At 38.8% G+C, this 14724-nt stretch overlaps 1 protein-coding gene across 3 annotated transcripts in view; it reads left to right on the forward strand.

Moving 5' to 3' along the window:
* The window catches only part of Cntln (centlein), a 250243-nt gene that overhangs the window by 174984 nt on the left and 60535 nt on the right, over positions 1-14724 (forward strand). For 2 of the 3 annotated variants that reach the window (XM_029540311.1, XM_029540313.1), the window contains exons 16-18: positions 6536-6713; positions 10825-10918; positions 11002-11225. In XM_029540311.1, coding sequence (XP_029396171.1) covers positions 6536-6713; positions 10825-10918; positions 11002-11225 — 496 coding nt within the window. The remainder of the gene's footprint in view (positions 1-6535; positions 6714-10824; positions 10919-11001; positions 11226-14724) is intronic. The other variant, XM_029540312.1, reaches the window with a different exon arrangement.

The raw sequence follows: 14724 nt of genomic DNA on the forward strand, positions 1-14724 counted from the left end.
ACTTATTATTAATTGTGCTATGTGAAGCCACAGAAACTTTTGCAAATAAAGCCTAGTGTCTACTACAGAAGGTAACTAACTGATCAGATCTACTTCCTAGACAGTGGTTTTCAACCTTCCTAACAGTGCGACCCTTTCTTTACAGATCTTTATGCTGTGGTGACCCCAGCCATAAAACTATTTTAGTTTCTACTTCACAACTGTAATTCTGCTATAGTTATGAATCATAATCAAATACCTCTGTTTTACTATGGTCTTAGGCAATGCTATGAAAGAGTCATTTGACTCTCCCGGGGTCAGAACCCACAGACTAAGAACCACATTTCTAGATCATTGCTGCTTTGCACTACTTTGAATTTCTGAAAATATTTTATGTGGGGAAAAAAAAGGGACTTTGTGCTAAAACATGAATTCGAAAACCATTGACCAGGTGGAAAAATCACTAAATCTTAATATGGAGATATTTGCTAAATACTCCATCAAATGCCCACTTACACTTTGACTTCACATAACTAAATTACATGTAAACACATTAAATACATAATGAACAGACTGATGGTTACAAATAATCATGATCACAGCATTTAGTTAAACTATAAATAAAATTATATGCATTATTATTTTAGATTGTTTAGTATGGAACAATCTTTATCAAGCTGACATTAGAGGAATTTGAGAAAGATCTGGTATCCACTGATCTACAGGTTATAGATTCTTTTTCCTCCCTGAGAGGCATATAAAATGAAATAAAACAAACAAACAATAAAACAAGGATCCTATTACTCAGGTAGAATAAATTTCCCTTTCAGATTGCCACTTCTGTTTGTGGAATCAGTAACTAGACCTGTGTGCACTGAGCTGCTCAGCACACTCCTGCCAGTCAGCAGAGGGACACACATATTAGCCACATCAGTTACCCCAACTGAGGGGGTATTAGAACCATGTCTGGAAATCAGAACATTGTCTGTGCCTGTCACTACTCTTATGTCTAGCTAATCTTGTTACCCTTGGCAACAAAATCTCAAAGCATTCTTTGTTCTTTATTTCCATTTTTTTATACCTCATAGTTTTCTAGAACATTTATTTTCAATATCATGTTCACATTGGGAAACACAAAAGGCAACTTTGATTAGAATCCTTGCTTCCTTTGACCTGTCGGTATCTCTTGATCGAGTTAATTTCTGTACTTTGCCATGCTATACTTTGTATGTGGTAGTCACTGACACAGCCACAGTCTCTTCAGTGAAAGTCAGCCATAGCACTATGATTGATACTCCACTGCAGCACCACCAGTGACATTCAATAACATTGCCATTTACTGTTTTTCCCATCCCTGTCCCTCTCATCTGGTTTTTAAGAAGCCAAACCCTTAGATATCTCACTTAAAAATGACATTATTTTGTGATTATATTTATTTATAGTATATGTTATATTCATTTCATAGTATATGTTAACATAATCCTTACATCTTAACTAATGTTGTTATTGCAGCCATCCCAAAATTTTAATATACATAGTATTTATCATTCATGAATTTAAGATTAATTAAGCAAACAGCCAGTTTAACATAATAATTTGGGTCTGATTTCCTAATCCATACTCCTGAGGTTCCTCACATGAAGTCCCTTCTTAAATAATGGCAATTCTTTCTCTTACACCAAAGGAAAACTTGGACTCATCCTTGAGTCCAGTCTTCATTTCCAACATCCAATCAATTGGGAATTCATCATGGGTTTCCTCTAAAAACACAGTGCATCCTCACCGCTTGTGTTGTTCCAACATGGACATGTATCTCACCATTGTCCAGTTTCCTAACCAGGCTACTTGGCCACACTGAACTGCTAGTCCTTCCTGCTGAGCAGGGATGTCTGTATCTCAGGGGTCTCAGCTGTATAGGCATACCCTACCTTCTGTGTGGAATGTATTTCTATCCATTCATCTATGCCCCTTCTCTAAGAGTGCCCCAGAGACCATTGTGTTCCAAATCACAACCTTGTCCTCATCTCACATTGTGTCTTGGACTCTGGACTTTGCTCATCTTCTGCTCGGTGTGGTCTTCCAACAGCTCTGATTACCTTGCAGCACACTGCATAACCTTTAATGCGTTGTGGTTGTCAGCTGCTCTTTCCTGGCTAGAATAGGAGCTTTCTGAAGGCATCTACTGTAGAGCTTTCACATCCGTGAGTGTATCTTGCCTGCATGAAACATCGTAAACAAGGAATAAAACTTTGAAAATGATAAATGGAAAAAAAATGAGGAAAATGAAACACTGTTCCATCTCTACCTCAAAGAAATGTTTCCAATCATTTCTATCCAAATACAAATAACAAAATAACAGAATAGGTAATTGCATTGAGTCTACTGTTCTGATTCAGACATGCTGACTTGCAGTATATGGAAAGAATTTATAAATTTGATAAGTTGCTATTCCTACTTTGGAAAAAAACCAACAGAAGTAATAGTTTAAATTAAGCCTAACTACATAATCAGGACATTAAGAAAAATAATGATTTTTAAATGTGTTTTAAAAGAAGAAATAGGGATGGTAAATGGCTCAGACAGGAAACCTTCTATACAAGTCTAGATCCCTAACATTCACAAAAAGATGGGGTTTTGTTTGTCTGTCTGTCTGTCTATCTGTTTGTTTGTTTTTGGCACACAGCTATAACTATTTAACTGGGGAGGGGTTTGATGTGGCAACAAGTAGATCCTAGAGCTCACTGGTCACAGAGTTTATTTAATTGGTGAGCTCAGAGATCAGTGAGAGACCTTGTCCCTTAAAAGGTTAAGAGCAGTTGAATAAAACACAGGATGTAAACTTCAGGCCCCTACTGGCATGCACACATGTATGCATGTGCATCTGCATGAATGTGAGTGTACATACTACATACAAACCCAAACACACATTAACCCAAAGAAACAAGTGTGTGTGTGTGTGTGTGTGTGTGTGTGTATGTGTGTGTGTGTGTGTATGTGTATGCATACACACAGTCTTAGGGTTTTACTGCTATGAACAGACACCATAACCAAGGCAACTCTTAAGGAAAACATTTAATGGGACTGGCTTACAGGTTCAGAGGTTCAGTCCATTATCATCAAAGTGGGAGCAGGGCAGCATCCAGGTAGGCATGGTACAGGAAGAGCTGGAAGTTCTATATCTTCATCTAAAGGCTTCTAGGAGAAGACTCAATTCCAGGCAGCTAGGATAAGAGTCTTAAAGCCCATACCCACAGTGACACACCTACTCCAAGACCTCACCCCAAATAGCGCCACTCCCTGAGCTAGGCACACTCAAACCACCACAACAACTGATTTCTGAAAGTCTGCCTAGTTCTTGAAAATAAATTTTTATTGGGCTGATTTATGCCTTTTTCTCTAACCCGGGCCTACACTGAGGACTGAGCACAGAGCCATCCTCATGCTAAGTGCTCTACCACTGACCTGTTACCCAGCCCACATCTTATCTCACCTTTAAACACAATGTATCCGAACCTTAACAAGGCATGCTTATCAACTTTGTCATTAAAAATGGCACTCAAAAAGTAGAAAATAGATACACTTCAGAATATGAGAGGTGGAAAAAAACCTTTACAATGTAGACTCATGATTTCCAAAGATCTTAGCAGACAGGGAGATACTGCTGTACATATGACTACAGAACAGTCTACTTTGAGTACCAAATGTCTGTTGTTTAGCTACTCTAGAAGAACTAGATATTAATAGTCAATATGTAGAAATACTGTATGAGTCTATTTTAGAATGGACATGCCAAAGAGATTTATACAATTTTAGTCCCAAGAAGTCCTTCTAAGTAATACTTAATGTAGAGTTCTTAGGATGTGAATTTGAATTCTCATTTTGTTGCTATGTTAGCATAAGCTAGAGCATGTTCAAGAGAGACCAAGGCAGTGAAGCATCTCAAAATAATTTAGAATAGGAAAATTAGGACAAGACATGAGTTGTTTTTCCCTAAAGATGTATCAAAGAGTACATATCTATGTAAAATAGTTTAAATGTACCTATGTGAAAAAGTTATTGTTATGTCCTCTTCAACCTCAAAGCTTGTTGTTTTATGTTTTTCAAATCATTTTAATCATGATTTGTCAGCGACCAGGTTGAGAAAGCCCAGGCATCTTATATCTTGGGCATCCTGCAGCCCAGGCATCTTACACCCAGGGCATCCTGCAGCCCAGGCATCTTACACCCAGGGCATCCTGCAGCCCAGGCATCTTACATCTCGGGCATCCTGCAGCCCAGGCATTTTACACCCAGGGCATCCCGCAGCCCAGGTGTTTTCACAGTATGCAGCTAAGAGCCACATAGATCTTTGTCAAGAGCACTTCCCCCTCTCTCTCTGCAAGGCCACTCCTGGGAACCAGCAAGACCTAAACAGACATCAAGGACCGAGGGAGTCTTCTCACATTCCAGAGCTGCCCAGAGCTGTCACCTTGAACTGTCAGGAGGATCCAGACCCCGAGATAGGCTCTTAGATAAGCCGCCCTATGTCCCAGGGCAGTGGTGCCAAGGACCCTAGATGAATCACTAAATGTATTAGACTTGCAAATAACTCTTCCCNATTATTTCTCTCACTGTATACCTTTGATCACCCCTCTCCAAATTGTATTTAACCTGAGCATCTCCCCTTAGTAAAAGAGACTATGACAAACATGAATGGTCTACGTCTCTTTTTTTAATTCCCATTTCTCTCTAGGTTTGTGATCCCCCTCAAGGACCATGGAATAAAGTGTCCCGCGGGCCGGGGCAATGATTATATATTTTCATACAATTCCTTGATATGCCTTGAACATTGTCCATCCCTTCTCTCCTCTTCTCTCTGTGTTTCCCTAAATGTTTCACTTCTACTGTCTTAGTCACTGTTCTGTTGCTGTGAGAAGACACCATGACCAAGGCAACTCTTATTAAAAGAAGCACTTAGTTGGGGACTTGCTTAGTTTCAGAGGCTTAGTCCATTATTATCATGGCAGTGAGAATGTCAGCACGCAGGCAGGCATGGTTCATTGAGAGAGGTAGACAGGTAAAACTACACTGAGATGCTATCTCACTCCAGTCAGAATGGGAGCATTACGAAAACAAATAACAACAAAATTTGTCACAGGCATGGCACAGTGAAGAAGTAGCTGCGAGCTGCGTATCCTCATCCTCAGGCAGCAGACACAGAGAGAGAGACAGAGCCTGGCTTGGGATTTGGAAACCACAAAGCCCTCCCTCAGTGACACATTTCTTCCAATGAGGCCACACCTCCTAATCTTTGTAATCCTGTTCAAGAGTTTCACTCTGTGATGAATAAGCATGCAAATAAATGAGCCTGTGGAGGCCCTCTGGGTCAAACCACCAAATCACCTATCAATGCTAGATATGCTTTCAGCTATCTGTGGAAAATCTTATCATGAATAAGAGGAAACATGAGATTTGTTTGTTTGAGAGTGACTTATCACTTAGTGGTTGTCTCCAGTTGTAGCCATTTTCTTTCAAACAACGTAACTTCATCTTTGATATTGGAAAAGAATTCTATTCTGTCTTTACATCATCTTCATCCATCCCTGAGTTGATGGGCATTCAGTTTGGTTCCATAACAGCTTTTGTGAGTAGTGCTGCAGTGTTATCCTGCCAGCATCTCTTTGGCATAGTGACTTGCAGTCTTTTCAGTAAGTAACCACAAATGGTCTAGCTGAATCATATGGGAGATCTAGTTTTTGTTTTGAACGTCTATGCTGATTTCGACCGTGGTTGGACTAGTTTTGATTTTCTTAGGCATTACATGAGAGTTCTCTCTCTTTCATGGATAGCCTTGCCAGGTTGTTTTTGCTGTTATTTGTTTTTGTGATGATTTCCATTTTGCCCTGAGTGAGATGGCATCTCAGTGTAGTTTGAATTTGCATGTCTGTGGTGGCCAGTGAATGATCTTCAAATGTTTAATCTCTTCATTGCTTCCTTTGTTTGTCTCTCGAGCTCGTCACTGCTCATGTACTGCTCATTACTCATCCTTATCTGGACATCCTTATTGTCCAGATTGTTACTATGACACAAGGTATATGAAGGCATGGCTTTCAGACTGTTTCCCCTATTTTATTATTTACTACTTTAACCCTTTTGTAGACAAAAGTTCCTGGCTCATAGCAGGTACACTATTTCAGTCATAAGGAATAAAATATTCCCGTGATAAAAAGCCCAACAGATAAAAACTTTTATACCTTCTGGGGGGAACTTATTGTAAAAAAAGAAAAAATTAACTTGTGTGCCCTGGCTTGGAGACTGGCAGTGAGGCATCATGGGCTTCCTGGACTGATGCTCTGCAGGAATACTTCCAAAAGGGGCTGGTGGGGATATTATGCTAGGGATCAAGTTTCTTGATGAAATTATTGAAATGTGTAAGTTTAAATGAAGTTTACTAGTGAGAACAAAACAATAGGGATCATCATGTTTGGAGAAGTGCATATGTAAGTCTGTCTTGTTGGGGTTCATTTTCTCCCCCCCCCCTTTTTTTCAATTCTTGTATTTTGTTTTGTTTATTAAGCAGTGATTCTGAAACACAAACCTTTCAAAATTTGGGAACAATTATTGTGGAAACATCCCAGAATGTAAGCCCTATCGAAGATGGTGGAAACCAGAAAGAAACTGACCAAGTAGAAGGCAGCTGTGCTCCACAAAGAGCGATGCAGACGTACTCGTGTGAGGACATCAAGGCCCCGCAGGTACGCTAGCTTTTCTCAGCTCCACAGTACATTCTTAACCTTGTCCTCCCTCTCCCTATATAACTTAAATTGATGCATTGTACCACTGTTTAAATTGAATCCCTAAAAAAACTGTCTTCTTGAAAGTAGACAGCAAAGATACCCACTTTTGGATCATTTTTCAAACATTTGTTTGCAATTTTGCAAAGGTAAAATGAAAATAAACACCAGGTTTATAAATCTTAAGACAGTCGTATTTCAAAGAATAGGAAATGTTAAAAAGTAATAATAAGCTCATTATTGTTTTTAAGAATATGAAATATAACAAATGAAGAAATGTTTACTTTTGTTAGCTCTCATTGTGATAAAGCTACGTATTCTTCCTATGCTCTGCTGCCTGACTACTGGTGATGGCTAGTTTCTACAGACATTACTACTTGGTGGCTAAGGCAGGAGATTAGGAGTACTGGGCCAGCCTAGCCTGGTTTAGATAGTGAGAGACCCTGGCTTTAAAAAAGTTGCTTTTTAAAACTTTTTGTTGTTGCTATTTTTCTCCATATTACTTGATAGACTGAGTTGTTTATTACCACTATACATATACAGCATAGTGAGCTTCTAAATGGAAGAAACTCAAGTTCTCAGTGATATGACAAGCACATGTAAACCCTTTTGATAAATCTACAGACGATTTTAACAGAACATATTGAAATGATAGCCAGTGTGTGTAGAAAATATTAGATGTCTTCACCAGGCCCCTGACTGAAATTGAGTCACTTCCTTTGTATTACAGTTTGTTCCCTTCAAGTTTTGATGAAGTCTCCTCTCTGGAGACTTAGGTCCCTGGCGTATTGTGTTCACTGCCACTCAGAGTCCATTGACTTCCAGTCTCATAAATAGTATAAATAGTATTTTGTTGTCTACGGTACTGTTGGAACTTGAGACGCTTCATTTCATATTTCCTACAAATAGAATTGCAAAGAATATTCTTGTACATTTTGCTTGTGAATAAATATGGTCATTTCTGTAGCAAAAGCTCAAACATGAATTCCATACCATGGCTGGTAAATTTCTGAGACCCTGGTTGATGCCTTTTATTCTCTGAAGTACGGGAGGACGTCAGTGCCCCCACCAGAAAGTAAAGGAATCTCATCCCTTGGTATGTTAGGCTCCCCACTGCAGCCACTCGCATGAGATTTGAGGTGTACCACTGAGGGTTTTCTTTAGTCTTCTGAAATTACCAAGACAGTGAACCTTTTCTTTGTGGTTATTGACCATTTATAATTCTTCAGGAGACTGTATTTTCATGTCTATTCATTCTATTCACAAATTATCTATTTTTCTTATATATAGGATATGCTAGGTATAGGATTTTGTTGAATATATATATATATATATATATATATATATATATATATATAGTATGTATACACATACACATGGCATTTTTCCTATGCCTTTTGCCCTCCTACATGGTGCCTTTTCAATAAGGTAACATATACTAATATGGTCTAATTTATCAATGTCCCTCTTATGTAAATAGGAAGATAGATATAAACTAGTACAACCTACTCTAAATTTTAAAAGAAAAGGAAAAAATCTAGATGGGAACCTTAGGAATTGAGGTTCAACATAGTGTTGAACTCTTGATTTGTTCCTTATATACTGGATATAGACAACTGAGTCATCTACATCCTTAAACTATAATATTAAAGACTATAAAAGTCCCCAGTTAAACCATATTCTTTTCAGCCAGAAGATGAAAAGAAGATTAGCCTAGCATGACAGAAAACTTTACATAATCACTGCCTTGTATCAGCCAAACACCATGGAAAATATAGCCCCACTTCCACCCTCACCTCCATCATCAAAGGCCTATTAGTTACCTAGATCTTCTCGTCATCTATCTGTAAGGAGTTAGCTTTTGTCTCTCCTCCTCCTTCTCCTCCTCCTCCTCCCCTTCCTCCTCCTCCTATCTGGGCAAAGTATAAGAGGATCCAGAGGGGAGCTAATGGAAATGACTCTATCTACTTCATTTCACTGGAGACTGTAGAGAAGTCATGGACATGTCGCCATCTGAGAGATGCCCCTTTCCTTTCTAGCTGGGTGATTTCATAAGCAAAGCAAGGAGAAGGGGACTTTCATTACCTCATGTCTAACAAGCTCCCAGGCCTCCTCATGCTGTCATAGAAGGCCAGGTGAGAGCACTAACAAGGCCCCCTCTGTCTTCCAGCTAAAGTAGTATCAGCAGAGGCCCACTGGAGAGCCTGGACTTCCACCCTGCAAAGCAATAATGATGTGCCCCTCCTCAACTACAGCGTCTCTAGAGACTGGACGTCCATTCTCAACTTGTATAATTGATGTTGTGCCTCTTGTCTCAACTGTGTAATATGAGAGTTCTTCTCAAACAAAATGCAAATTATATCTATAGTCTTCATACACAGTACCCCAAATATTCAGAATGCAATTGGCAGTCACTCATCATATTAAAAGAACCAACAGTACTGCAGTTTGTATATGGAAAGTCAATCAACAAAAGACAAAAGCCTTATAGTAGATATGAATATTTATACATATATATAATATCATTTAATCATATACATGTATTCTAATTTGCCAAAGTTGGTTCAGTTGTATAAAGAGATGATACAACAACCCCTCCCCCTGACACACACAAAGTGGGCAGGAAGCTTTATTATTCACAAAATGAAATACTTAACCTAGAAGTAAATCTGTTTAATTTTTACCAGCTGAATTTTGATGAAGATGATAAAAATATTTCAACTAAGGAAGGGTAGTTTTTGACAAATAATGCAGGATCAGTTGGCTATTCCTAAGCAATATAGGAATATATCTCTAAGCCTCATACCTTATATATAAGGTTTCTTGATGCATTACAGATAAAAAAAAAATGGCTTTTAAGTTATAAAGCTCTTCGAAGGAAATTCAAGAGGAAATCTGCAGAACTGAGGGTTTGATGAATCAAGAATTTAAATCCTGATACCAAAACCAAGATCCATAAGTTAGAATATATTAAAATTATCGACCTTGGCAAAGTAAAGCTTCTACTTAGGAGGTGAGACAACAGAATAGAAAGAGTAGCTGGTACCCAATATCTGATAAGGGTTTCATATTTTGAATTCTATGAAGACCTCTCAAATTCCATCCATCCAAGATACAGCAACCCAGATAGGAGTGGGCAGGGCATGAACAGATAATTCACCCAGAGAGAGAAAGAGGGGCAGATCTTAATGCTCTGTGAAAATAATGCAGATTGACTCCCAGCTGACACAAATGCAGAGAAGCTTTGACCCCCAGCTGACACAAACACAGAGAAGCTAGAACTCAGGCTTTGCTGGTTTGATTAGGAAGTGCAACGAAGTAGCATTTCACAAAAGTGTTTGTTAGTTTCTGAAAAACCGTAACTACTGCTTTCACCAAACTGTAGCTACAACCCAGTTGTCTAACTCTTAGATATTAATCCAAGGATAATAAAAAAATTTTAGCAGATGACAGCAGCATAGGATGTCTTTGTCTATACCTGGATGGGTACCAAAAAAAGTACATAACTGATGCTGCACATGACACCCCATTGAGCTCTGGAGGCCAGGCCAGCTTGGAGTTGTCCATGTAAGCCAGGGTGGTCTGAGGCCTGAGGTAATCTTCCTGCTTGGTCTCCTGAGTATGAACCCCTCTCCTAGCATGAAAACAAGAAGAATATTACTATAATCACCATTTCAGATTCAATTTGCAGTAGCGTATGTCTACATTGGACCAGGAAAACCATCAAAGCAACATAACCAGACTCCCCGAGGCTACCTCACTAAATGCCCCTAATTTATTATTGTTGCTCCATTTGCTCCTACTATTGTAAACTGTCTGTCTTGGGCTAAATTCTACTTCATTTGAGTTGATTTTGTGTCTATGTCTTCTACCTGATAGTTCAACTTTAAATTTATTCTATATATTAAAATATAAATTCAGATTTGTATCTGAGGTCTTCAGTTGAGGAACCATTTCTCGAATCTTGTTGTCTACAGATTTTTCCCTACTTAAATGTACTTTAAGTGACGTGTGAATTTGTTTGACATTATCATTGAATAGTAACCCACTTTTCTTGAACTTTTACATTTAGAGTATTTCTCATAATAAGAACACCAAGAAAATGACATTTCAAAAGAAGAGTGGAAGCCTGCAGAAGAGCTTGCGCAGTGCCCTTCCTGCCAGAGGTAAGAGTGTAATGAGAAGCTGACAGCGTCTTCATAAATGTAAGCCGGTATCGTAAAGTATGAGGAATATTGTTTTTATTTAGTTAACAGAGAAAAGTGCAAAACTCTGCCTGCCCAGAAATCCAGTAGCAGCACCATTTTATTACGAGAACGGATTGTATCCTTGCAGCAACAGAACAGTTTTCTTCAGAATGCCAGGAGAGCAGCAGAGTCGTCTGCTAAGGAATATAAAGAAGCGAATGAAAAGCTCCTCCATCAACAGCAGATCAGCGATCACCGATTCCAGACCAGCAGACAGACAATAAAGGTAAAGAATGAATTATAGCAGGTATGTTCAGTGTAGGTTGAATGGGTGGCTTTTTATTTAAAATGTGGTTCTAGTTCCAATTTGTATTAGTCATATGCACAAGTTTTTTGTTTTCTGTTTTTTTTTTTAAATCTGTTCTATCAATTGTGTCTCTTGATCCCACATGGAGTCACAGAATGCATGTGGGGGCCGTGATAAATTTGGTAACATACCAGACATGGTGGCTTACGCCTTTAATCCCAGCACTCGGGAGGCAGAGGCAGGCAGATTTCTGAGTTCGAGGCCAGCCTGGTCTACAAAGTGGGTTCCAGGACAGCCAGGGCTATACAGAGAAACCCTGTCTCGAAAAAAAAAAAAAATTGGTAACACGAGGGGCTCAGGTGCTCAGTGGCTAAGAGCACTGACTGCTGCTGTTCCAGAGGTCCTAAGTTCAGCTCCCAGCAACCACAGGGTGGCTCACAGCCATCTGTAATAGGACCCGATGCTCTCTTCCGGTGTGTCTGAAGACAGCTGCAGTGTACTCTCATATAAATAAATAAGTAAGTAAGTAAGTACATAAATCTTAAAAACAAAAATGTTGACACTAAAATGTGTCTGAATGTGAAGTCACCGAACCTTCAAGCCAGCTGAGGTGCTTCTGGTTGCTCTCGTCCTGGCTGCCTGGTGTGTCTTCTTTCCATCATGTGTCTAACACCAACACACACTTCCTGAAACAGATCAACTCAACCCACAGCTGTGTGTGTTAAGAACTGAAATGTTCTTACTGTACATAGAAGGGCTTTGTGCTTATAAAAACATGGTGCTTTAATATAAAAAACAGTCCTGGACAGGGTGTGCGCGGCAGCCCCATGCCAGCATAGCACTTATCTTCTGGGGGTTGCTATTCAGAATCATCTTTTCAGATGAGCTGAGTAGGACTAGAATTTTCCCTTTCTCAAGTTACTACCACTGAAACACTGATTATATATTTCTATAAATTCACATGAATATATACATTCATATAAATGAAGCAGGAGAATATACTGATGTCAAATGGAATGTTTTAAATTGTCACTTGAGTCTTGTAGATTGTGCTGTTCTAATCTCCTGTGTTTTGCTTATTTTATATACACTAGTTTTGTCAGTATCTAGATGTAACTCTAGATATAATATTAATAAATGATAAAAATTCTCTTATGATAAAATATTAAGTTGAATTGGGCCTTAGACTATGACAAGTAATGAATGTGTTGAAAGTGATTATTTTGTATGTGAACATAATTCCTATTTTCTTGGTCAATGTTCTCAATTCACTGGCAAGGTACTGCCAGCTGTTTATGTTAGCATTTGGCTAGGCTTTAGTATTGGATGATAAAAGAGAAGCAAATAATCATACTTCCTTGTGGTATATAGATACTTGTTTGTTCCTTTCTTATGAGAACTACTTACTTTTTATATTATAAGCACTTTGAATACAAGGCTATGTTCTTCAGTATCCTCACCTTATTATGTGTTTGAGTGTACTTTAGTATCTATTTTACATTGATATTTATAAAAATCACAAATTGCTTTCACTGTTCCTGTATATGTGATTTAACTGGTAGGTCTTTCTTATTCTGTGTTTGCATATTGTCTTCAAAATTCTATCCTAACTATATGGGATTTCTTTTTCTTGCTTGGAGAGCACCTACTCCTCTTCCTGTAGTTTTCCTTTCCTTTACGCTGCTGTGCTCAACCAACCTGTCCTTAGGATCTTTTCTCTCCTCACATCAAAACTCGGTCATAGTAAGGAGTCCTTTCTATCATAAACCACCCATTATTACTTGTCAATTATTACTATTATTACTTATCTAGTCTTTCAAATCTTATACTGTATATTCTTATATAAACAGTATTTTTTGCATGTGCTAAGTGTCAAGTGCTGTTAAAAGCTCTTTATACACCCTTTTCATTACTTCAGGTATTTATTCAGAGAAGTGGACTCCACATCTGATCCTTTTGTAGCAATGGAGAAACTAGGATAGGGATCGTAGCACCACAGGACCCGTGATTTGCTAACAGGGGTTCCAGGCTCTATGCTCTCTAAAAAACACAAGAGAGCTTTTATTCAATGACTATTGGACCTAATTTCTAAGCATTTATGTTTTTCCTTTTATTGACTTGTTATAAAGCTTTGTAAAGAAGACATTATCCATTGTTTTGTATGCAATGCAATTAAGTCTTAACGAATTGAGATACAGGATATAAAGTAGTAGCTTCAGAATGACAACCTAAATCCATGTATTAATGACTTTTTCTGTATAGTTCTGGCTGTCCTGGTACTCACTCTGTAGACCAGGCTGGCCTCGAAATCAGAAATTCGCCTGTCTCTGCCTCCCAAGTGCTGGGATTAAAAGTGTTCGCCACCATCGCCTGACATTAATGACTTTTCTATTGCCCCAAGAAAATGCCATGTCCAGAAGCAACTTATAGAAGAAAGAGTTTATTTTGGCTCATTGTTCCAGAGAAAGTCCACAGTCAGGCGTCACAGTGGAAGCGGTGAGTGAGAGATCACATGCTCAGTTATACACTGGAAACAGAGAGGGTAAACAAGGAGAGAGTCAAGGCTATAAATTCTCAAAGCTCACCTTTAGTGATGTACTTCTCCAGCAAAATTCCACCTCCTAGATGCCGTAATCTTCCATAAACAGTACCACAAACGAGGGATGAAGGGTTTAAATACCAGGGGCTGGAAAGGTGGCTCAGTGTGAATAGTGCCTGGTCTTCTTATAGAGGATCCCTTTTCAATTCCCAAGACCCATATGTAACTCCAAAAATACCAGCAACTCCAATTCCAAGGGACCCAATGTCCTCTTTTGGCCTCCATGGCCATCAAGCACACATATGGCACACAGGAATAGATACATGTGTGTAAAACTCCCATTACACATAAAATAAAAATAAAAACTAATAATAATTAAATACCAGAGCCCATAAGCTTGTAGATAGTTCTCATTTAATGCAACTCAAGATATTTCTTTCTTTAAAAATTATTTTATATGCATATTTGTATGTGCTTATGTTATTACACCAAGTTTATACAGGTACCTATATAGGCCAAAGGGCAAACATGCAGTTCCTTGGAGCTAGAATTACAAGCAGTTATAAGCTACTTGACATGAGTTCTGACAAACAACCAATTTTGGATTCTCTTAGCCTCTGACCTACCTTTCCAGACCACAGCCTTATTTCTTTTTTAAAAAATTATTTTATTATATATTTTCTTCATTTACATTTCAAATGCTATCCCGAATGTCCCCTATGCCCTCTCCCCCACCCTGCTCCCCTGCCCACTCACTCCCACCTCTTGGTCCTGGCATTCCCCTGTATGGGGCATATAAAGTTTGCAAGACCAAGGGGCCTCTCTTCTCAACGATGGCTGACTAGGCCATCTTCTGCTATATATGCAGCTAGAGACACAAGCTCTGAGGGTACTAATTAGTTCATATTGTTGTTCCAACTACAGGGTTGCATCCCCCTT

Source organism: Mus pahari, chromosome 6 (assembly GCF_900095145.1).
Source record: "Mus pahari chromosome 6, PAHARI_EIJ_v1.1, whole genome shotgun sequence".
Lineage (NCBI taxonomy): Eukaryota > Metazoa > Chordata > Mammalia > Rodentia > Muridae > Mus > Mus pahari.